At 36.3% G+C, this 25,769-nt stretch overlaps 2 protein-coding genes and 1 pseudogene across 3 annotated transcripts; all 3 read right to left on the bottom strand.

Moving 5' to 3' along the window:
* On the bottom strand, nucleotides 1-1,151 carry LOC145964242 (uncharacterized). The gene is made up of 3 exons (XM_083086761.1): nucleotides 605-1,151; nucleotides 251-386; nucleotides 1-169 (listed from the first exon to the last, which is right to left on the bottom strand). The coding sequence occupies exons 1-3, from the start codon at nucleotides 632-634 to the stop codon at nucleotides 87-89; spliced, it is 249 nt and encodes an 82-aa protein (XP_082942887.1). The 5' UTR covers nucleotides 635-1,151; the 3' UTR covers nucleotides 1-86.
* Nucleotides 1,150-11,192, bottom strand: LOC145964241 (uncharacterized). 2 transcript variants are annotated; one of them, XM_083086760.1, is made up of 5 exons: nucleotides 11,023-11,192; nucleotides 10,693-10,857; nucleotides 10,469-10,606; nucleotides 9,730-9,828; nucleotides 1,150-1,835 (listed from the first exon to the last, which is right to left on the bottom strand). In XM_083086760.1, the coding sequence occupies exons 2-5, from the start codon at nucleotides 10,844-10,846 to the stop codon at nucleotides 1,810-1,812; spliced, it is 417 nt and encodes a 138-aa protein (XP_082942886.1). In that variant the 5' UTR covers nucleotides 10,847-10,857; nucleotides 11,023-11,192; the 3' UTR covers nucleotides 1,150-1,809. The 2 variants fall into 2 exon arrangements, with proteins under 2 accessions (XP_082942886.1, XP_082942885.1); XM_083086759.1 differs by lacking the exon at nucleotides 1,150-1,835 and having other exon boundaries at nucleotides 9,692-9,828.
* Nucleotides 11,193-11,470: 278 nt separating this feature from the next.
* On the bottom strand, nucleotides 11,471-13,170 carry LOC145964575 (uncharacterized; annotated as a pseudogene).
* Nucleotides 13,171-25,769: the final 12,599 nt, after the last annotated feature.

The raw sequence follows: 25,769 nt of genomic DNA, 5'->3' as shown, positions 1-25,769 counted from the left end.
CATGTACCTCTAAAATTAGATGCTCTTCCAATTCAAGCAACTTCTGTTTTTCCTCTATATTCAATTTCTTTCTTATATTTTTTATTTTATTTGTTGTTATTAATGATGAGCTTTCTTGAACTTAATTCTTCATTGTCAACTAAACTTCGTCTTAATATACTTCCATCTTCTACAAATTGTTACATGATATATTCTTTTAAAATATTCTTTTAAACAGATAATAGATATTTATTTACATTACTTTACATACCGCACATGGGATAAAAATAACAAGTATTCTCATCAACATAGTATTCAGCATATCTTTCAAGGCACTCGTGTTTTGTGATATTATCTGCATCACATATAATCTCACATACTCCACATGTCATAACTGGCACCAATGTCTACAGCATTAAAAATATATTTACACTTCACAGTTATATATGTTTAGAAATATTGACATTTTCTCTTTTACGTTTAAAAATATAAATGGCTTTATTATTTCATTTTAAAACAAAAAATATTCACATAAAATATATCTATTACAAGTTATTTCAATCAAACAGAATTGTTTCATTTAAACACTATATAAAAAGAACTTATTTTATGTACATATACTTACTTCTTGTTCATCTTCCTCGAATGGATTCATCTTTGCATCTTCATGGTAAGAATTCTCGATTCTGTCTGCAAGGTTATGTCACAGGTTATGTCTTTCTTGGTACACTAGTACACGCAATCACACAGCGCGGCAGTAGTGTTTCACATAGCAATTGAGCGATAACACTTTTTCTCTCTTTGTAGTTGAGTCAGTTCAAACTACAAAATTATAGCCGCTGGAATACGTGCGACAAATTTGTCGCTTTAATTGCTTATTTTAGCAGCACGTGAAATTGCACTTCACTTATCAGGCAAATAACGAGATAGACGCTATTCGTCTTTTGACAGAGCGTAATGTCTATCTTTTTTTTCCGAAATATCAGCCGTCTCGAAGAAAACCTCGAATCTGTAAAACAACTATCTCTTTCGCACTCATGGCGTTTGAGCCGGTGCGCCTCTTATTCGTTCCTCTTATCATCCTCTTATTTCCTCTTATATATATATATATATATATATATATATATCCTCTTAAAAATAAAACTTCTGAATAAGTATACTTACTTCCGCAATGAGCCGTCCATTAGCATCGTATGCTAGAAATTTTCTTTTAATAAAATGCGATTTAAAATGTCTTTTGCAAACACTTTGAGTTTCTTTTAAAGAGGTTATACCCGGTATCACCTCTTCCCATTGTTTTCGTAGAGCCTCGTTTTTTGGCACTTTAAAAACTGAATGTTTTCTAATTACACTTTTGTACCCAGTTTTGCACTTCGGTACAATGCACCCTTTCGTCATTTTTTAAATAGATTTTAAGACTGCGATGATCATATAGGGTGCGTTCTACCTAATGTTCACAACGCTCAGATCGCTCAGCGTGCTATTCCATTTGGCGTTTGCAACGATCAGTGAATGTTACAAGTGAGCAACTTCAGACCGTTCAAATAACGTTCACAACGATTGCATTGAAGAGGTGGGTCGGCGTGAGCGTCTACCCATAATGCATTGTTTCGCGCTTCGCGCACATGGCTGAGCATGCAGTGATTTTTACATACTTGTGATCTCTGTGATAGTCAAAAATGGAAAAAATATCCTTATACGACCAAAGCAATGATAAAATATATGATGCCCAGTAAGCAAAATGTTAGCAGGTTGGCAGCAGATTGGCAGCAGATTGGCAGCAAATTCGATCAGAATCCCACACCAGAACCGTAGTCATCTGTGTCCGCATTAAGCTTTTGTTTTGGCGACAGAGTCTGTAAAACATAACCTGTCAACAAACTGTCGGCAGAAACCGAGCAGGATCTGCGCGATGCAATTTGATGTTAGATTGCCAGCAGAAACCGAGCAGAATCTGCGCATGCAACCTGATGGCAAATTGACAGCAGAAACTGCACAAGATTTGCGCTTATTTTTATTAACCCCTTCACAGTCCAGCGAAAAGAAACTTTCCGTGCCAAAAGTGTGTTGAAAAAAGTTTTTAAAATTGTATGAATACGTCAGTATAAATATTATTGAGGTCGCCGAATCCGAATCTGAAGCCAGAATTACAAAATTCAAAATGGTGAATCCAATATGGCGGATCAAAATTCAAAATAATTTTGGATTTCAATAAAAATGTGTATCATTTTTGGGGTTGCAAAATCCAAACCTAATATTAGATTTTCCAAATTGAAAATGGCAAATCCAATATGGCGGACCAGAGTTCGAACAAATAGTTGACATACATAAAGGTTGTATATTTCTCTCTTCAATTATTTTTAAATCTCGCTCTCTGCCGAACTCAGAGTCACGAATCGAGGACGTGGCGGTTATTGACTCCGTTAAATTTGCAATTTTTAATTTGGAAAATCAGATATTAGATTCGAATTCGGCGACCCCAAAAACGATAAGAAACCTATTTTCATTCAAACCCAAAATTATTTTGAATTTTGATCCGCCATTTTGAAGTTCGAAATTCTGATTTCAGATTCGAATTCAGCGACCTCAGAAACCTTAAAATACCCAAGGACAATCAAATCGTAACAGTAATAACATGTTTTTTCAAGATGCCCCTATAAGGGCCATGAAGCAAAAGTGGCACGAATTTTTTTGGCCCCTATAGGGGTCCCTGACAGTGAAGGGGTTAATATTATATAAATGCAACAAAATTGATTATTACAAGTGCTAAATAAGAATATTATCGGCAAGTTAATTACAATTTTCTTCTAAAATGACATATATGTCATATGTTATATCGTAATATATGTTAATGTAATATATGTTACATCGTAGTTATATCTCATATAGCGAAGGACTTTAATTAAATTAAATTAATAATAAAGTAAATGATCCCAGTCAGCAAAGTCTGTTCAAACAGATTTTGTCAATTTCTGCTACAAATTTTTGTCGACAGTAAGATTGCAGATTGTATAAAAAAGTTATATCAAATAATGATAACAGAATGTCAGCAGAAATGTTACAAAATCTGCTGACATAATTTGATAGCAGAAACTGTACAGGATTTGTTTAAAATTATCATAGCAGATTGGTGGCAGAAATCGAGCAAGATCTGCGCAACACAGTTTGATATCAGATTGGTTGCAGAAACCGAGCAGGATCTGCGCAATGAAATTTGATATCAAATTCTCGGCAGATATCGAGTAAAGCCTGCTGATATAACTGACGGCAGATTGATGGCAGAAATTGAACACGATCTGTGCGACGCAATTTGACAACAGATTGTCGGCAGAAACCGAGCAGGATCTACGCAATGAAATTTGATGTCAAATTATCGGCAGAAATCGAGTAAAGCCTGCAGATAAAAAATCGAAGAAAAAATATGTAATTTGCAATTAACAATTACATATTTTTTCTTAAAAATAACTATGTGTTTTCTTTACACTAATTGATTCCTCTCATTATTTTGTACATAAAAGTATTAAGGTAAGATAATCGAAAAATGAATATTTTACAAGATATTTTACGGTTTATGTAAAATTAAGAAATAATTTCAAGCCTCATAACTCGGAAAGTACTTAATGAAAACTAACTCAATTATAGTGTTTTGGAAAGCCCTCGAGATGAGCTACAAGAATATACAATAAAAAATAGGGGTTCCATTTAGGAAATTGACGGTGACCTTCACGTGACCTTGACAACACTCTTCAAGGTCATATTGATATCGCTATGAAATGCGTTACTTGAAACCTTACAACTTTTGTCTGAAATATTTTTGTCTGCCGCGCTCAGTTTTTGAGATATTCGGCTAATATGGGTGGTCTGCGACACCCTGTGTGTGTGTGTGTATAATATATATATATATATATATATATATATATATGTATATATACGGGGTGTCCGGCATATCATCTGCTAAAAAAACACCATAAGTAGATTTCGCTAAATTGAACTAAAAAGTCCTATACCATTTTGCAAATAACCACGTAAAATTTCGAGGTATTAATTAAAGAAGATCGGCTAATAAGCGCGCGATCGGTGTGATTAGGCAGTCGGCCATTTCATCATGGACGGCGCGGAGTGATCGGATCGTATTTTTACGACATTCCTACGCGGTTTTGTAAGAAATTTTAAACATTCTAGTCAAATAATTATTTTTCAAATGAGAACCATATTGATTTTTAAATGTTAAAAATGGTTCTCATTTGAAAAATAATTATTTGACTAGAAAGTGATTAAAGTTTCTTACAAAATCGCGTGGGAATGTCGTAAAAATACGATCCGATCATTCCGCGCCGTCCTGGCTGAAATGGCCGACTGCCTAATCACACCAATCGCGCGATTATTAGCCGATCTTCTTTAATTAATACCTCGAAATTTTACGTGTTGTTTGTAAAATGTATAGGACTTTTTAGTTCAGTTTAGCGAAATCTACTTATGTTTTTTTAGTTAGGTTTTTTACTTAGGTTTTTTTTTGGCAGATGATACGCCGGACACCCTGTATATATATATATATATATATATATATATATATATATATATATACAGGGAGCATCGCTATAATCGCCCCACACATTTTGTAGAAGTAGAATGGATTAAACCGAGGAAGAAATTATAAAGTCATTTTGTTATATTCTCAATAATTAACGAGAAATTAATTTAAGAAGATCGGCGAATCCACGCGAGTAGAAGCGCGCGGCGAGAAGAGACCTCCCTGCTGTAACATGATACGGACCGCGCGACGAAGCGATGGGAGGAGCGTCGCGGCGAACGTCGGAGCCTCGCCGCATCGCCGCTCCGCGCCTATCTACAAAGAACAACGGCACATACGCGCTCGTAATGTTAAAGCCCCGCGTTGAAATATTCTCTCTCTCTCTCTCTCTCTCAATCATTTAATCAATAAATCAAAATAAATCTTTCTCTCGCGCTATCTCTCTCTCTCGCGGAATAAAAAATTTTGTTATCATTTCCGCACCACCTTGCGGTAGATAACACGTCGCATTTATTTTAAAGTGGTATCCCCAGTAGGTCTAATCCATTCTCATATTTTAATATAATAATTGCTCAAAGTGCCTCCCTCGTTCTCGTAAACAGAGTTCGACTCTTCGAGTAATATTACGCGTCGCGCGATACGCCATTTCCGGCGTGATGGTATTAAAAGCTGCAAGAATTGCTTCTCGTTCTTTAGCTTCTGTACCATCACGCGTGTGCTCGATTAAATCTTTTATGTGGCCCCACACGAAATAATCGAGCACATTCAGGTCTGGCGATCGCGCCGGCCAAATGATTGGGCCACCTCGACCCATCCATCGATCCGGATAATGCGCGTCTAAAAACGTGCGTGTTTGCCGAGAGAAATGTGCAGGAGTCCCGTCATGTTGGAAAATAATTTCTGCTCTTACATAGAGAGGAATATCTTCGAGGAGAGCAGGCAACTCATCTTGAAGAAAATTCCTGTATATTTCTCCATTTAAACGAGGCGGTAAGAAATAAGGACCGATCTGAAAATCACCAAAAAAAATTGATTTGTTAAAGTCGCGAAATTCCTTAACTTAAGTTTAATTTAAATTTTAATTTAATTCTAAATAAATTTATTAATTACGATTCGGTCCGCTATTATTCCTGCCCACACATTTATTGCCCAGCGATATTGAAACACACGTTCTCGAACAGCGTGCGGATTTTCTTCCGCCCATAACAAAAAGTTACGATTATTAAACACACCGTTCGGTGTGAAAGTAGCTTCATCACTCCATAAAATGCGGTCGGGGTAAAAATCATTCCGCCGACATTGAGCGAGAAACCCTGTGTATATTTCGTCAATTATTAACATTTAGTAATTCCTTTTTAATGCAAAAAAAATTTAATCGCAAAAAAAACATTAAAATAAGATAATAAAAATACCTTCACAAAAATAGACGCGCTGTTCTTCGTCTCTCGGTAAAAGTTGTTGCACTCGCTGGTGGTGATACGGGTGCAATCCGTTTCGGCGTAAAGTACGGTGCACCATGCTTTGCGAGAGACCGAGCATTTTAGCCACACGACGCACGCTGTTTCGAGGATTTTCCTCGAATGCTCGCAAAATTCGTTCTTCTTCGTTTACACGAATTTGCACTACATGTCCAGCATTTCGCCGATCCAACATAAGATTTCCAGATTCCATAGCACGTCGAATGCATCTTAGAATTGTTTTATGGTCTGGATGTCGCTCACGCTCGGGGAATCGCTCCGCGTAAAGTCGAGCCGCGGCATAAGCGTTTGAAACAAATAAATGTTCGTAGAAATTGAACAGCGTTCATTTGTTATCAGTTTTCTTTCCATTCGCAATTCGTTGTGCCACAACAGTAAGTGCCCAGCATCCGACTTGTATGTCTCGTCGCCGTGCGTCTGAGTCTTACGAAATTATTAAAGAATGGCAGAGTATACTGCACAGGAGTATACAAATATGATAATCTTATACGGAGCAGCCGGAGAGAATGCTCGTGCCGCGGCTCGATTTTACGCGGAGCGATTCCCCGAGCGTGAGCGACATCCAGACCATAAAACAATTCTAAGATGCATTCGACGTGCTATGGAATCTGGAACTCTTATGTTGGATCGGCGAAATGCTGGACATGTAGTGCAAATTCGTGTAAACGAAGAAGAACGAATTTTGCGAGCATTCGAGGAAAATCCTCGAAACAGCGTGCGTCGTGTGGCTAAAATGCTCGGTCTCTCGCAAAGCATGGTGCACCGTACTTTACGCCGAAACGGATTGCACCCGTATCACCACCAGCGAGTGCAACAACTTTTACCGAGAGACGAAGAACAGCGCGTCTATTTTTGTGAAGGTATTTTTATTATCTTATTTTAATGTTTTTTTTGCGATTAAATTTTTTTTTGCATTAAAAAAGAATTACTAAATGTTAATAATTGACGAAATACACACAGGGTTTCTCGCTCAATGTCGGCGGAATGATTTTTTCCCCGACCGCATTTTATGGAGTGATGAAGCTACTTTCACACCGAACGGTGTGTTTAATAGTCGTAACTTTTTTGTTATGGGCGGAAGAAAATCCGCACGCTGTTCGAGAACGTGTGTTTCAATATCGCTGGGCAATAAATGTGTGGGCAGGAATAATAGCGGACCGAATCGTAAGTAATAAATTTATTTAGAATTAAATTAAAATTTAAATTAAACTTAAGTTAAGGAATTTCGCGACTTTAACAAATCAATTTTTTTTGGTGATTTTTAGATCGGTCCTTATTTCTTACCGCCTCGTTTAAATGGAGAAATATACAGGAATTTTCTTCGAGATGAGTTGCCTGCTCTCCTCGAAGATATTCCTCTCTATGTAAGAGCAGAAATTATTTTCCAACATGACGGGCTCCTGCACATTTCTCTCGGCAAACACGCACGTTTTTAGACGCGCATTATCCGGATCGATGGATGGGTCGAGGTGGCCCAATCATTTGTCCGGTGCGATCGCCAGATCTGAATGTGCTCGATTATTTCGTGTGGGGCCACATAAAAGATTTAATCGAGCACACGCGTGATGGTACAGAAGCTGAAGTACGAGAAGCAATTCTTGCAGCTTTTAATACCATCACGCCGGAAATAGCGTATCGCGCGACGCGTAATATTACTCGAAGAGTCGAACTCTGTTTACGAGAACGAGAGAGGCACTTCGAGCAATTATTACATTAAAATATGAGAGTGGATTAGACCTACTGGGGATACCACTTTAAAAAAAATGCGCCGTGTTATCTACCGCAAGGTGGTGCGGAAATGATAACAAAATTTTTTATTCCGCGAGAGAGAGAGATAGCGCGAGAGAAAGATTTATTTTGATTTATTGATTAAATGATTGAGAGAGAGAGAGAGAGAGAGAGAGAGAGAGAGAGAGAGAGAGAATATTTCAACGCGGGGCTTTAACATTACGAGCGCGTATGTGCCGTTGTTCTTTGTAGATAGGCGCGGAGCGGCGATGCGGCGAGGCTCCGACGTTCGCCGCGACGCTCCTCCCATCGCTTCGTCGCGCGGTCCGTATCATGTTACAGCAGGGAGGTCTCTTCTCGCCGCGCGCTTCTACTCGCGTGGATTCGCCGATCTTCTTAAATTAATTTCTCGTTAATTATTGAGAATATAATAAAATGACTTTATAATTTCTTCCTCGGTTTAATCCATTCTACCTCTACAAAATGTGTGGGGCGATTATAGCGATACTCCCTGTATATATATATATATATATATATATATATATATATATATATACAGGGAGTATCGCTATAATCGCCCCACACATTTTGTAGAGGTAGAATGGATTAAACCGAGGAAGAAATTATAAAGTCATTTTATTATATTCTCAATAATTAATATATATATATATATATATATATATATATATATATATATACAGGGTGAGCCATTTTAATTAACGCACGCAATTATTTCGGAAACAAAGCATTTTAGAGAAAAATGTTTCAGACAAAAGTTTTATGGTTTCGAGGGGGCCATAAGATGGTATCATTGGTTTGACCTTGAAGAGTTATTTGAAGGTCACATGAAGGTCACCTTCAATTTCTTTAATGGAACCTACTATTTGTCATTGCATATTCTTGTAGCTTATCTCGAGAGCTTTCCAAAACACTATAATTAAGTACCTTTTCGTTAAGTACTTTTTGAGTTATGAGGCTTGTAATTTCTTAATTTTACATAAACCGTAAAATATCTTGTAAAATATTCATTTTTCGATTATCTTATCTTAATACTTTTATGTACAAAATAATGAGAGGAATCAATTGGTGTAAAGAAAACACATAGTTGTTTTTAAGAAAAAATATGGAATTGTTAATTGCAAATTATATATTTTTTCTTCAAAACAACTATGTGTTTTCTTTACACCAGTTGATTCCTCTCATTATTTTGTACGTAAAAGTATTAAGGTAAGATAATCGAAAAATGAATATTTTACAAGATATTTTACGGTTTATTTTACGGATATTTTACGGTTCTTTATGTAAAATTAAGAAATTATTTCAAGCCTCATAACTCAAGAAGTACTTAACGGAAAGGTACTTAATTATAGTGTTTTGGAAAGCTCTCGAGATAAGCTACAAAAATATGTAATGACAAATAGTAGGTTCCATTTAAGAAATTGAATGTGACCTTCATGTGACCTTCAAATAACTCTTCAAGGTCAAACCAATGATACCATCTTATGGCCCCCTCGAAACCATAAAACTTTTGTCTGAAACATTTTTCTCTAAAATGCTTTGTTTCCGAAATAATTGCGTGCGTTAATTAAACGGCTCACCCTGTATATATATATATAAAATAAAATTAACAGTAATAGTATTGTTATAATAAAATTAACAAGAATAATAAGTGAAATATATGCAGGATGTTTAGTGATAATCACCGCATCTTTCGTGCGCAGGTGTGACAGATTAAATCGAGTAGAATAGTTTTTTACCATTTTGCGATCTTCGCAATAATTAATTTTTCATTATTGCGACCATTGTAAAACAATATAGGACTTTCTTACTCGGTTTAATCTACTCTATCTACACACGAAAAATGCGACGATTATTACCAAACACTTTGTATATGTATTTATTACATATTTTTAAAATATTAAATTGTTTTCCTATTATTACCTCTAATATGTCTTATATATTATTATAGGAAATTATATCATTACATAAGCAAACAAATGGAACTGTACATACCATCCTGTTGTTTGTCATGATAAATATTACTGGATGTTGAAGCGCGAGTAGCAGAATCCAATGAAGTCAACATATGGTTTGTTTTTTTCATTGTATCTTCTGTAATATTAATTATACTAATTTATACAAAATTTATACAGTATTCTTCAGAAAAATCTGATTTTATTGAAATTAAAAATGTCTTTAGTGTTGATCTTTAATGTTAGATTATTATTAAATTTAGCTTTACTTCGCAAATTATTTTATTATATTTCTTTTATAAATAATGTCTTCGAAGTAACACATTTTCATATTTGTCAGTGAAAAGTCTATATATATATATATATATATATATATATATATATATATATATATATATATATACATATATATACATATATATATATTTTTTAATGTATAATTTTAACAATTTTAACATATATTTTTTAATGTATAATTTTTACAAAGGAAAGTAAACAAGTTCTTTCCTATTGTTTATTATTTATCTTTTATAGAGTACAAACAAAAGAGATTTGAATGATTTTAATTAATAATAAAATTCCAATGAATTTTATTTATTAACTACTATATTTTAAAATTATACAATCCTTGAAATTTTGATAAAATATATATGAATATTAATTTTATAAGTTAAATTGAATTTCTATTTTATTATTTTAAATGAATTACTATTTTTTATTACAAATAACGAAATCAATATATACACACACATTGTGTGAATAATTAAATTTATACATACCAATCACATTCTTTGTGATAGTGGTACTCTTATTAAGTACACGATTTGAAGGTGACGATGGTATGTACTTATTCTTACTTGCTTGTATATAATTAGAAGAAAGACCTGGCAAACAATTTATTTTTTTTCTTGTATATGCTGTAAATTATAGTTTATATTAATAATAACAATATATAGGTTTATGTAAAATTGAAGAAATAAAGGGAATAAATAGAATTATTTACTTTCATTATAATCATCTTGCATTTCATCATAAAATCGAGATTTTTTGATCAATCTTTTTTTCATGTCTTGAGGACATGGTTGACTTAATGTTTCTAATAGTCCTTTTTCTGAAGTGGAAACATATTCTGCCTTCTTTTCCATTTGTCGCGCCATCTCATAGGTTTCTATAAAAAATTATTATATTTATCAATACTAATAAACATTTATATATATATATATGATCAAAATGCATTATATTTGCATTATATTTATGCATTATATGTATTATATTTATGCATTATTTATGCATTATAATGCATTATATTTATTAACAACTTGTTTATAATTACCATATGGTCCTGCAATGCGTCGATAAGTCTCTGTACTTCAATTGCTATTGAGAGGAATACCCTTTTGAATAGCAATAACCGCTTGCTTTGGGGGCCATTGAAAAATTTTGTTAATTTTGTCAATCCATAGATGTGGTACTACTGAGCACCAGTCTTCGCAAAAAATAATATAATACATCTGAAATAATATTTTTGCAAAGATGATTATTATAAAAAATTTGCAAATAATACATATTAGATTATAAAAATTACCTTTATAAGATATAATATTTCGATAACAATTATAAAGTTTCATTCATTATACTGCATTTATGAAAAAATTTATAAAGTTTTTTTAATTCAAATGTAAAAGAGGCATTATGTAATACATTCCATTAAAGAAGACTTTAAAACCTTTCATATGAATTTCTGTTACGGATACTATTTCTAGATCCAGAGTTTGGCCATTTGATACGTGTATATCCAAATTTTGGGAATTGCATGGGTATGTCAGTATTGAAGATCAATATATTTATTTCCTAAAACAACTGGAATTTTATCCTTAAAACCAATGTACTTAATACAAAAAACGGATCCATCTTTTAAGTAACAGCAATTATTTGGAGATTTGACTGTTAGCACAAAGTATTCGAATTTTATCTTCTTATGTGAATGTGTACAATTGAAAGGTAAGTTCTTTCCATCTGGTTTCAAAAATAATGGTTTAACTATACTGCAATGTTTTATGTTATTTGTATATCTTGTTGTATATTCATGAATTCTGTTATTTAACTGTGATAATGGTTTTTCAGATTTGCGTAACATCCTTTTTAACGTATTCATGTAATTCTCAAATGGAAATGCACTAAATGTATCTAAACATCCATATATCTTAACATCTTGACAAATATGTATCAAGTTGTGTATATTATAAACTATATTACTTTCACCATATAATATTTTGTTTTAACGAAATATATTATCAACTCATTTGCATATGCGTTATTGCGTAAACAATCTTCTGGATGACATAAAATTCTTATGGCGGTATGTATAACACAAAAATGTTTCAAATAATCTTTATTTAAGTATTTATCTAAAACTATAGGTCCAAGATACAGAAGGAACAATCTAAATTCAGTGGCCTTCCACCGGTCTACTTCGTTGATACCACGCGTGTGATGAGCAAATTCAATTGGTATGTATTTATGTAATGTAATTATATCTTTGGATAATGCATCTATATCTATTGCACGTAAGCGGAATATTTGATTTCCCTTGATCCATAAATGTATCATCTTTTTCATCATTTCCAGACATATTAAGTGCATATAATTTAATGGAAAATTATTTATCATATCCACAGGTAAATTTTCGAAAGGCGAAACGGAAACATGGTGATCTTCATTATCTCGATTGCGAAAATTGCTATCAGTTCTTAGTGGGGAATTTTCGTCTAAGACCATTTTGTGATTAAGATAATCACCTTCACAAAAACATTTTTCGCAACCAAAATATGCATTATGACCTTTCGTAGCGGTTACAAAAGACTTTGCAGGAGCATCGCAAATAATTGCTTTAATTGTCTAAATATCTTTTATTTTTGAACAAAAAGCCTTCTGTATGTAGGATTCTATATTCCTCACAAAATTCTTGTAATAAATCTCCTGCATTTGTAGGTTTCTTATAACCATGATAAGCACCAATTAAAAAGGGATCTTTAATATCAATATTACATATTTGACCAAGTATAGGCCATAATTGACTCTGCGAACTTTTTGGAAGAGGTAAACCGTCAATATTAATATTTATTTTTATGACATCTATACTATTTATATTTGTACAATATTTTAATTTATCTCGTAGCGCCATTTCTAAATCATAATGAAAATAATGCTCATTTTCACATTCGCACATAATTGTTTTTTTTTTTGGTGTGTTTAGAAGCGTTCTGGCATCACTAGGCAATTCATTATGACCTTCTTCTTTTAAAATACGCAATAAGGCTGTAAGAGATGTTTGGGTAATATCAGTTGTCCATGTATGTAATTTTTCATTTAAAGTGCTTTTTTCTTTGCTTATAGTATTATCTATTACAACAAAATCTTCTGCGAATTGTATAATATTGTCCTCTAATTGTATATCTGTTATATTTGTTATATTGGGATTCTACTATATTTAAACTATTATCATCTTCATAAAAATATTCTGTACAAGTAGAATCTTTAATATTATTAATAAGATTTTCTCGAGATGTAATATTTTCATATTTTGTTTCAAGCAATAAACGATGATTTTGTTGTCTACGAGATAAATCTCTAAATTTTTTTATTCTTGGCATTATAATTTTCTGTATGTATGTGTTTTTATGCATGTGTATTTATCTGTTGTAAAATTATATAAAATATTAAAATATTATAAAATATTATTAACAAACTGATAAAAGAATGCAAATGTAATAGAGTTAATATTACATTTACTTTATAAATGTGATAAATCTTGAAATGTGAATATTTGAAATATTTATATGTAATTGTACTCGAACATTATTAATATGTATGTAATTATATGCTGCTTTAAATAATATATTTTTACATATATTGGTTATTTAATTAACAGGATTATATATTTTTATTTGCATATTATAAATTTCAGAAATTGAAAAAATGAATATATTTTCTAGTTGAAATAGTTAAAACAATATATGTATCATCTGTATTTGTGAAAAGACACTTTAAATGAAAATATATAAAAATTAGAAGATATAAAAATTGAGATATAAAAAGATATAAAAATTAGAAGCAAATTTAACATAAATAGTTCTTGATTAAATATTTAAATCAATATTTAATGTCTACTCTTTAGAGAATTATTATTTAAATGAAAGTATTAAAATATACAATTTAAAATATTAATTTTCAGCTAGCTTTCTTTGCTTAGCTAACTTAAAGTTTTTAAACTGAGCAAAGCAAGCTAGCTGCAAAAAAATTATTATTTCAGATATTTTAATCCTTTCATTTAAATAATAATTGTCTAAAGAGTAGACATTAAATATTGATTTAAATATTTAATCAAAAACTATTTATGTTAAATTTGCTTCTAATTTATATATATTTTTATTTAAAGTGCCTTTTTACAGATACAAATGATACAAATATTGTTTTAACTATTTCAATTAGAAAATATATTTATTTTTTTAATTTCTGAAGTTTATAATATGCAAATAAAAATATATCATCTTATTGATATTAAAAAGTAAATAATAATAGTAAATCATTGTATTATATAAGAAATAATAATAAATATATATATAAGAAGTAGTGATACTAGGAGAGTTCTAACCCAGGGGCTCCGAGGGGGGGTGAGGGGCGAGGGGGAACCGCGGGGGGTGACGTCACGCGGGGGATGACGTCGCGCGGGGGATGATGACGTCACGTGCGGGGGTGACGTCACGTGCGGGGGCTGATGACGTCACGTGCGGGGGATGATGACGTCACGTGCGGGGGTGACGTCACGTGCGGGGAAGGGGGATCCGCGGCACGATCCGCGGCGCGAGCGATGGACGAGGGGGTCCGCGCGGGGAAGGGGGATCCGCGGCGCGAGCGATGGACGAGGGGGTCCGCGCGGGGAAGGGGGATCCGCGGCGCGAGCGATGGACGAGGGAGTCCGCGAGGAGAAGGGGGATCCGCGGAAAGAAGACGGTGGTGTGAGAAGGATAGCGCTACGTGTGGGAAAAGGATAGCGCTAAGTGTGTGAAGAGGACAGTACGACAAGGATGGCATCAACGTGTGACAAGGATGACATCAACGTGTGACAAGGATGGCGTCAACGTGGGACAAGGACGACGCATTGTAAGATGGTGTGAGAAGGACGATGCAAAGGTAAGTGAGCAACGAGCATATGAAAGAGAGAATGATAATATCGCGAACAACGCGTACGAAAGAGAACGATATTGCAAGAGCAACGCGTGCGAGAGAGAACGATAGCGCGAAGAGAACGCATACGAAAGAGAACTATAATATCGCGAGACTTAGAACGATAATAGCGCAAGACAACGCGTGCGAGAGAGAGCGAGAGAGCGCGAGAACAGCACGTGCTAGAGAGAACGAAGATATCGCGAGACTTACAACTAACGCGCGAGAGAGAGAACGCAACGAAGATATCGCGAGACTTACAACTAGCGCAAGAGAGACGCAAGGGATGGGAGCGCAAGGAGAGGCGCGTAAATAAATACATTTTTTTAAATTAAAATATAAATTTATTTTAAAATGTGTGTAATACAATTGTGTGTGTGTGTGTATGTGCTTAATATGTAATAATAAAAGATATAAAACATATAAAATTTAAAAAATATAATAATAATAATAATGAAATAATAAAATATCAAAATTAAAAAAATATATATGGGGAGGGGGCGATGCGCCGGGCTAAGGGGAGGCCGCTCCTAGAAGGCTAAGGGGTCGATGTGCCGGGCTGAGTGGAGCCGCTCCTGAAACAGAAAAAGACATTTGAATAGTTTTTTAATAATTTATTTTAGAACTTTTGATGTATTATAAATTGAAAGTTACTTACAATACTTTCCATGGCATTTTCCATTCACCGTTATACAATACACACAATTTATATTTTGATGCAGGTTTGGATTCACATATCTGTTTATCCTCTCGTCGACCATTCATATCATCGCGTAAACTCTAAAATCATGCATATTAATTTTAAGTGTTTTAAATTTATTACACATCGACAAAAATATTTTACCTTCAACGTTTCCAATTTCCGCCGTAGTATTCTCATGATCATCTTCTTCCAATTTTTCAAAATCTTCTATTAATTCGAGATTTTCACGCAGTTTATTTCCAGTACAATTTACTTTAGAATGATTAGGTTCTATATTGAAACATTTACATCCATGATATTTTGCAAAATCTCGCGCACATATTTCTCGAGCTAGAAGAAATGTCCTCAACGAATTTGTGCGAGGTTTTTCCAAGCCGAGTTCTTGATGTCTTATAAACTGAACGATTGAAGTTTCTAGATTCTTCTTTGAAAGTTGTTCCCGCTCGTATTGAAGTAATTCTTCATCATCACTAGTCCGAAAACGGAAATCAGGTTTCCCATCGGATGATTCCTCCTCCATTTCTCTCTCCTCTCTCTCTCTCTCTCCATCTCATCCATTTCTCTCTCTCTTTCCATCCAATAATCATCATCATCAGTATCATCATCGATGATAATAACGTCGTCTTCATTGCACTAACGTAACACAAGACTAACGAAACACAGAACAACGAAAGAAATAATATTCTAATGCTGCAGACTCCTCTTCATTATATATCTTTTAATATCTTTTGTCTCATTCCAACTAGAGCATCACATCTCATCTACCTCAGCATTTCTCTACATCTTTAGCGGCGCGTGTTGAGAAAAGTATAACTATTCTTATTCATATGGAAGGAAAGAATTAAAATCACAGATGGAATAAAAATAATTATTTATTGCAAGCATCGTAAAGAATATCATTTACAGCGCATGTTAATAATTCGCAATCGATTAATGATTCGCTGTTAAAGACATCACTATCGCGTATCGTTTTTACAGCATCGCATACAGTAGTAATATTGTTACGTTGTAATACAGTTTCAAATTGTTTAAATTTTTCATTCACGAGATATGTATTCTCGCATAACCAATTGTGCATATGATCGATACAATTTTCAAAATTAAATAAATATAATAATGTTTGTGGTTTCATGTACAAAGAATTTTCGCATAATGTGAGTTTTACAATTTTCGATTGATACATTTCGATCGATAAATCTCCAATCCTTAATGGGAGAGCAGTCGATTGTAGAAATTGTTCAACGTCTGCTTGCTTCTGCATCAACAAATTCCACGCTGAAAAAGGCAATACTATTTGATTGCCTCGATTATCGCCGAGAATCAGTTCCACGTACGATACAGCTCCCACGCTTATTCCAATGTCCAAATACTTGTACGACGTTGGGATTAGAGCGTATCTTCTTCCAAGTATGCGAGTCGCACGATGAGGCTGAATGCTATAAAAATATATAAATTAGATCAATATTTAAAAAAATTAATAAATAAAATTTTTAAACGATCGAAACTTACGTGTCGCATTTTTGCCAGGATTACGTTTCATCGATTCATTCAAATTTCTCGCATCGAGTCTCGATAAATTGGCATCATTTTTGGACAAAGACAAACTCAAAATTTTAAAATCAGAATTTCAAAATTTATCAACAGAAAATTTCAATTTGTTAACGCGGAAAGGTGTATTTCCGTACGAATACATCGACTCTGTAGATAGGTTGCAAGATACGTGTTTACCACCGCGCGAATCATTTTACAGTTCCTTGACCGGTGACACTGTATCCGAGAGCGATTACGCGCACGCCAAGAACATCTGGACGCGATTCTCCATTCGGACGCTAGGCGAATATAGCGATTTATATCTTAAAGTTGATGTCTTGTTATTAGCCGACATTTTTGAAAACTTTCGAGATAGTTGCATCGAAAGTTACGGACTCGACCCCGCGTATTACTATACTCTCCCCGGATACACGTGGGATGCCATGTTGAAGCATACGAAAATTAAGTTCGAGCTGCTTACCGACATCGACATGGTTATGTTCATCGAACGTGGTATACGCGGTGGTCTGAGTCAATGTTCGGGTAGATACGCTCGCGCTAATAACAAGTACATGCAGTCGTACGATCCATCGAAACCATCATCGTACTTGATGTACTTTGATGTAAATAATTTGTATGGATGGGCAATGTGTCAACCGTTGCCTTACGCCGATTTTCAATGGGTCGATGACGTGACCAATTTTGACGTATCATCCATCGCGCTAGATTCGCCTACAGGCTATCGAGAGGCCTCGAAGTGGACCTCGAGTACTCACAACATCTTCACGATGTGCACACTGACCTGCCGTTTTGCCCGACACGCGACAAACCACCTGGCAAGCGGGAATTCAAACTGCTTGCAACGCTATACGATAAGAAGCGTTACGTGATACACTACCGCAACCTGCAGCAGTGTACGCGTCACGGTCTTCGCGTTACAAAAATACATCGAATTTTATAGTTTTCACAATCTCCCTAGCTTCGAAATTACATAGAACTAAATACACATTTCAGAACATTGGCTAAAAATGATTTCGAAAAAAATTTATATAAATTAATGAACAATGCGGTGTTTGGTAAAACGATGGAAAATGTGCGCAATCGTGTAGACGTTAAATTATTAACAAAGTGGGATGGTCGGTACGGCGCAGAGGCAATGATCGCGAAACCAAATTTCCACAGCAGAAGCGTTTTTTCAGAAAACTTAATCGCTGTGGAATTGCGTAAACTCGAGGTGAAATTCTACAAACCGATTTACGTGGGTATGTGTATACTCGACATATCCAAGACATGTTTGTACGAGTTTCATCACGAGTATATGACGCCAATGTATCGCGACAAATGCCGGGTAATGTACACCGATACGGATAGTCTCATATATCACATTGAGTGCGCGGATGTGTATAAGAATATGAAGTGTGATATCGTTAGATTCGACACGAGCGATTATGCGGTGGATAATGCGTACGGTATACCGCTTGTAAATAAAAAGATACCGGGTCTAATGAAGGATGAAAACAACGGTACCATAATGACCGAATTCGTCGGGCTCAGAGCAAAGATGTACGCGTTACGAGTGAATGGAAAAAAGGACACAAAGAAAGTTAAAGGTGTCAAGAGCAACGTTGTCGCGAGAACGATAACGTTTGACGACGATTATGCGGTGGATAATGCGTACGGTATACCGCTTGTAAATAAAAAGATACCGGGTCTAATGAAGGATGAAAACAACGGTACCATAATGACCGAATTCGTCGGGCTCAGAGCAAAGATGTACGCGTTACGAGTGAATGGAAAAAAGGACACAAAGAAAGTTAAAGGTGTCAAGAGCAACGTTGTCGCGAGAACGATAACGTTTGACGATTACACGCGGTGTTTGAAAGAAGAAATTGAAATGACGCGTCAGCAGTCGTGTATACGATCGAAATTACATCAAGTATACACGATCAGCGAGACGAAAATTGCTCTGAGTCCGTACGATGACAAACGGTATATCGTACTCGAAATCACCGATACGTTACCGTGGGGCATTATAGGATACCATTGTAAATAAATGTATATTTTGTTTATTATTAATTGTATATTTTGCACATAACTATGCATATATTTTATATATTTTATACATTTTATATATTTTTATATTTTAATAAATTTTATATTTTTTTATATACATATTTTATATATTTTAATAAATATTTATAATACATTGTTTTTATGTATCCAAGAGTTGTGTGATTTATCCATTCCCAACCATTTCACATATACGTCATCACCCTTTTCCCGCAAAATTTTTTCCACGAGATATACGTCGGGATTAGCGACGCGTTGTAATTCGTATTCATAGAATCCTCCAGCGACGGGATCTCCACGCGAATCTTCGAGTATGAATGTCGCGGGATTAGTTTTCTGCACCTCGACAATCTTAAAAACTTCGGTCGTCCAATTAGGTGTGAAACCTTTTTCAAAGATGGTCTTGTATTTACTCACGCGTACCGAATCGCCTACTTTAAATTTTGTCGGAGCCGCAATTTTTACGTTGCTATACACCGTATTTAAAAGTTTTTCGGCGATCGCTGGAGTGACGTCGGCAGGTCTCATACAGATGGTGCGATGTTTTCGCGTATTGTACTCTGCAACGAGTCGAGATAGCTCATCGATCCATTTGTAATTTCCATTGAGCGTAAACATTTTCCACATATTGTTTTTCAAAGTACGATTGAATCGTTCCACGACCGAGGTTTTCATAATGGAATATGTCGAGTAATGATTAATGTTGTGTTTCTTCATGAGTTTCTGCACACTCGCGTTGTAAAATTCTTTTCCTCTGTCGGTTTGAAAATTTTTCGGACACCTTTTATCATCTCCAATAATCTTTGCGATCGTTTCGGACATTTCGTTTCCGCTCTTACTCTTGAGCGGTACGGCCCACGCATACTTGCTCAACACATCGATAACTGTGAGTATATATTTATGACCCTTGTTGAGTCGAGAGTACGAACGCATGTCGATCACGTCCGCCTGCCACAGATCGTCGTATCCGCGTACAATGACGTGTCTTCGTGGAAAATTTCTTCTCGCCGGAGCATGTAATTCCTCGACTAGTTGTCGCTTCTCGGAGGTGTTTTTCTTCTTTCGCACGTTTGATCGAGGCATAATTAATATTGCGATATTAGTATGTCTCGTTTACTGTGCCGAGTCAGATGTTGCATATCTCAGCACATTCTTTATCTCGTCCATCATTATTCGTAGCGCCTGCACGTGTGTTTCGAGCGTGATAATTTTTTGCTCAATTTCTCCCTGTCGATCTCTCAAAAGTTTATCCACGTATCGTTTGTTGACGGCGTCAGTATCAGTTTCCGGTTGCGCTACACGTTGAATCTTGCGCGACCTTGCGTCAAAGCCGGTAGTAGTCTGGCAGAGAGCGTTATCGCGAACGTAATTTCTCAATAATCCATTCCATTGATAGTACAAATTATTCGACGTTCCGAGCGATAATCCAAATTTATTAATCGATATTTCGGTACCGAGAACTTTGACCGAATGACACGTATCGTCGGCGCATAGTTTAATTTATAATAATGCCAGCCTTGCGAAGTTCTTCGATAATTGACAAGATTTCATTGTCGTGAGCATTGTTGCCGGCTCGACGCGAGGCGTCCAGCAATCGCAAACGATCTACCAATTCGTTGGGATCGTTCCAATGCACGTAATCGATCATGTTGTCGCTTAGCGTCATGGTGTGCGGCGCGTCTATACCTCTTCCCACCTTTCTATCGGAGAATAATGGTGCAATTATATATTTGTACTTGTATCCTTTGTTACTTTTAATAGGATTATTAACTTTGTTGTCGCGTTTATGCGCATTTGTTGCTTTTAATATACTTTGATATTTATACAAATCGTCTTGAGTGTATTTTTTATGATTTGGAAATTTTCTAAAAATCAAATCGTAGATACCTTCGGTTCCCGTATATTTTATTCCATCGATAATTATATTATCTTCCATGTCCACATCGAAACGTTTATCACCGAGCATTATTCCTTCGCTGGTAAATTTAACACCGTAGACGTAATCCATACTCTTATTTTTATCAACACTCATAATAGCTCCTATATATTTTTGCGCTAGTGGACCAAAATGATCTCGGAACGTTTTCTGACCTTCGGACGTTTCTAATTCGTGTCGGACCGATGTTACAAACGAATCGGGCGTGGTCTCGTAAATTTCTTCGACGGACGGGGATGGCATTGTTTGACGCGGTTGTACTTTTATCGGAGTAGAAACAGTAGCCATATTAGAAAATTGTTTCCTTCGTTTTGATCGATTCGGTGTCGAATATATCGGCGAATCGTTTATCGGCATATTTATCCGTGCTCGCTTTATTCCTTGCTTTGACTCTTTTATTTTTTCCTCGTGCTTCTCTCCAAACATCAAACTCAATGGTTCGATTTTCGGCGCATCAGATTCCACAGTATTTTCGACAAGCTGTTTTAAAGGTTCGGTAATTGGCTTAAATTGTCTTTCCAATGCAACGTCTTCCTCCATTTTACCAGTTTTCAAAGCGCGATATTTTTTGCGAATTGATTCGCTCATTTTTGCAATCTCTCTCGCAATCTTTTCACGATCGCCGTTTATGATGCTCGATCGATGTGTCGATGACGACTGATCGCTTTACGGTATCGCGAAATCATTAAATCCTCTTCTATATCGTCCATTGATCAACGTGCTGTCTTTATCAATGACTACGAAGCCATATTTGCGTTGCAAACATTTCTGACACAATGCGCGGAAATCGTTGTAAGACATGTCGGTATTTACATGATCGTTGTACACATGTTTCAAATTTGTGCCGTCTTGTTTAAATAAAATCAAAAGATTCGCATTGTCGCGTATAAGATGCTTAGGTATCTTGGCGTACGTTTGACAAAGATAGAAACAGTCGACGCTCGAGTGTCGACCCATTGCAAAGTACTCTCTTATCGTATCTTGCTTGTCACATGCCACGTCGTCAAAGATAAAGATGGAATTCGGAAGCGCCTCGCTCGGTGGAATGACATCGCTGTTATTAGAGAATGTGAAATAACCAATTTCGTCTATAGGTGCTAATAAATTTTCCAAGTATCTATATTTCGGTTGTTGAAGCGATTTCGAGTATACGTACGCGTTCTCGAAACGTACACCGTACGGACTTTCTATCAAACTAATCAACACGTTTGTCTTACCGCAGTTTGAAGGGCCGCAAACGATACCGCGTATAGTAGTCGGTAGCATGTTTCCATGCTTGCGTACTTTTTTCTCCGATATTAGTCTATCGTCGAAATTTGATACTTTGATTATCCGCGCTTGTCGCACGAACCGCATGTTTTCTCTTTCGAATCAATTTTGCGAATGATCACGAGGGGGAGACCTATTTATAGAGGTGTCTCAACTCGAAATCGTTCAGTATCAAAATGTTTCTCCTTCTGTCGGATCAAAGAGACATTTTCCGGCTTACCGCCGAACAACTGCAGTATATCTCAAAGATTGTTTTACTGCAAAATTTTGGTGATTACGTGGAACGATTGTGGGACAAGCTTCCAGAATATATAAAGGCTGATTCGGAGGTTCGACAATATCGTTCGTGCATGCGACATTACAATCAGCCGTGGCAGCGAACACATATCGACGGTCCGCCACCGTTAATAAAAGATTGTTACGAATGTCAGCGAGAATCGTAAGAGGTAGCGGTCTCTTAAATCGTGCGATAAACGCGCTTCCCATCGAATTACATATTCCCGGTTATCAATTTTGCGGCTCGGGAACTCGATTAGAGAAACGATTGGCTAGAGGCGATCGAGGCATCAATCCATTGGACGCCGCTTGTCGCGAGCACGACATTGCTTACTCGCGAAGCAACGACCTCGGTCAACGACACGTCGCGGATCGCATACTAGCTGCAAGAGCGCGAGAACGCATTACCGCGAGGGATTCGACTCTTGGCGAAAGAGCAGCCGCTACGACTGTTTGGGTGGCAATGAAGGCAAAGACAAAACTCGGCATGGGGATGAAAAAGCCATCGACGACAAAGAGGAGGAAAAAACGAATACTTCCAGTAGCGAAACGCGGTGGTATTTTACCACTTTTACCGTTGTTGGGAGTTGTCGGTTCTTTGGCCGGCGGTGCGGCGGGAATCGCAAAGGCGGTAAACGATAGCAAGGCGGCGCAACGTCAGCTGGAAGAGTTGCAGCGTCACAATCGCGCTATGGAAGGTCGCGGACTTTATCTCGCTCCGTACAAGCGTGGACAGGGATTCTCAACAAAGTCTAAGAGAAAAACAAAAACGTCGAAAAAACATTAAAAATGCCTACGGGTGCGACAACTAACGTGCAATTGGAACAATTGGCAAAAATGTATGCACATATCTTTCTTTAGAGGTGTTTTCATGCGCAATAATTTACCGATAAGCGGTGTACGACGAAACGAGAGCGGTATCGTCAATTTGGATGACGTTGATGGTCCCGGTACTCATTGGGTAGCGTACGCAAAGAGGGGAGATCGTGTCGTATATTTCGATAGTTTTGGAAACCTTCGACCACCCAAGGAACTTGTGCGATATTTCGGACGAGTGAAAATTGAATACAATTACGCATCTTATCAAAGTTACAATCAGAGCATCTGTGGATAGTTGTGTTTAAAATTTCTTCAAACAGTCGACGATCAATTTAAAGCCTGACAATCCATCGTCACGACTCAGTATTCATTCGACATGTCACTGACACTTACGTTGACTGGCAGAAGCAGCGTTCTCGCTGTAAGCTATTTTCCCACTATAGATTTGACTGATGCCGATTACGAGCTCGGATTAACGGATTTTGAAACTTATCATACGATTCCGAACGTAAATTTTTCGAATAATGAATTTTACTTTGGCAACGACGACAAGGAAATTACGATTCCCGAAGGATCGTACGAATTGCACGCTATAAATGACTATCTCAAACGCGCAATTTTGCAAGATGAACACCTTTCCAGAGATGTTGAAAACGATTATGATGAGGAATATCCAATAGCGCTCCGCGCAAATCATAGCACGCTAAAGAGCGCAATCAAATGTGCCTACAGAATAAACTTTACCAAACCCGACAATGTAGGATCCTTGCTTGGATTCTCGTCGAATCGTATATTGCAACCTCGCGAATGGTACGAATCGGACGAACCGGTTAATATTATAAACGTAAATATTATTCGTATAGAATGTAACGTGACTACTGGTGCGTACAGCAATGACATGCGCGTACACACGATACATGAATTTTCACCGAGCGTACCGCCAGGATATAAGATATCGGAAACGCCGGCACAGATCATTTATCTGCCGATCATCGTACGGAGCATTACGGATTTAACGATACGTATTGTGGATCAAAGAGGTCGATTGCTCGATTTTCGAGGAGAGGAAATTACCGTAAGATTGCATATACGGCGGCGACAAACATAGTATGCTCGTGCTGAACGAAACGGAGCACGCGACAGACAATACTTTTACGAGGGACAATACTATTGCGGTATCGGGTGACAATAATAAGATAGCCATTAAGAAGAAGCTGAGCGCGTTGAATCGTGAATTTTTAAAATCATTGGGATTCATCGTACGAAAAGAATGATTGATATTTTGAATATCGGAGGTGAGCCAGTCTTTGACGATCGCATTGTCAAGATTGAGACTCATACGTACAATCCGTACGCCAATACGACGCTTGGATACAGCGACGAGATACGAATACCTATACAACATCAGGATTTGTACACGTTACCGTGCGAAAACTTTCTTTACATCGAGGGAAGGTTTAATGTGCGTAAAGCGAATGACGAAATGAAGGTTGTATTGGGAAACAATTGCGTCGCATTCATGTTTGATGAGCTTCGATACGAACTCGACGGAGTAGAGATTGATCGCAACAGAAATGTTGGAATAACTTCGACGCTCAAAAATTATGTCTCTCTAACGCACCAGAAAAGTATAAACTTGAAGAACGCTGCATGGGATTTGACGTACAACGGTGACAAAAATTATTTCAACTATTGCGTACCGCTCAACATGTTGCTGGGATTTTGCGAAGATTATAAACGCGTTGTGATTAACGCTCGTCACGAATTGATTCTGATACGTTCGCGCAACGATAATAATTGTCTATTCGGACATCCATCATCGGAAGCAGAGATTGAATTACTCAAGATACAGTGGCGTATGCCTCATGTAATATTGAACGAGATTAATAAATTGTCGATGTTGCGAATGTTGGAAAGCGGACGATACTTGAACATGAGTTTTCGATTTTGGAATCTATACGAATTTCCTCTGCTACATAGCACGACTAAGCATTCGTGGACCGTGAAAGCCGCCTCCCAGCTAGAGAAACCACGATATGTGATCTTTGCACTGCAAACTGGTAAAAAGAATTCAGTGTCACAAGATGTTACATTATTCGATGACTGCAAATTGACCAACGTTAAACTCTATTTAAACTCGGAATTTTATCCCTATGATGATTTAAATTTAGATTTTGAAAAAAATAGATTCGCCGTCCTATTCAACATGTACTCTCGTTTTCGCAAATCTTATTACGGATGCGATGATGAT

This window comes from Camponotus vicinus, unplaced genomic scaffold (assembly GCF_025532165.1).
Source record: "Camponotus vicinus isolate PSW18456_S1 unplaced genomic scaffold, iyCamVici1.0 SCAF_13, whole genome shotgun sequence".
NCBI lineage: Eukaryota > Metazoa > Arthropoda > Insecta > Hymenoptera > Formicidae > Camponotus > Camponotus vicinus.
The sequence above is the reverse complement of the archived record's forward strand: the minus strand, read 5'-3'. Positions and strand labels throughout refer to the sequence as shown.

What these genes read in the sequence shown, in the direction of transcription:
- LOC145964242 (XM_083086761.1), bottom strand. Translation starts at nt 634, where the DNA reads ATGAATCCATTCGAGGAAGATGAACAAGAA. An exon ending in TCGAGGAAGATGAACAAGAA is followed by an intron (nt 387 to 604) that starts GTAAGTATATGT and finishes TTAATGCTGTAG; the next exon opens with ACATTGGTGCCAGTTATGAC. An exon ending in TTATTTTTATCCCATGTGCG is followed by an intron (nt 170 to 250) that starts GTATGTAAAGTA and finishes AACAATTTGTAG; the next exon opens with AAGATGGAAGTATATTAAGA.
- LOC145964241 (XM_083086759.1), bottom strand. Translation starts at nt 10,846, where the DNA reads ATGGCGCGACAAATGGAAAAGAAGGCAGAATATGTTTCCACTTCAGAA. An exon ending in GCAAGATGATTATAATGAAA is followed by an intron (nt 10,607 to 10,692) that starts GTAAATAATTCT and finishes TATAATTTACAG; the next exon opens with CATATACAAGAAAAAAAATA. An exon ending in TATCACAAAGAATGTGATTG is followed by an intron (nt 9,829 to 10,468) that starts GTATGTATAAAT and finishes TTAATATTACAG; the next exon opens with AAGATACAATGAAAAAAACA.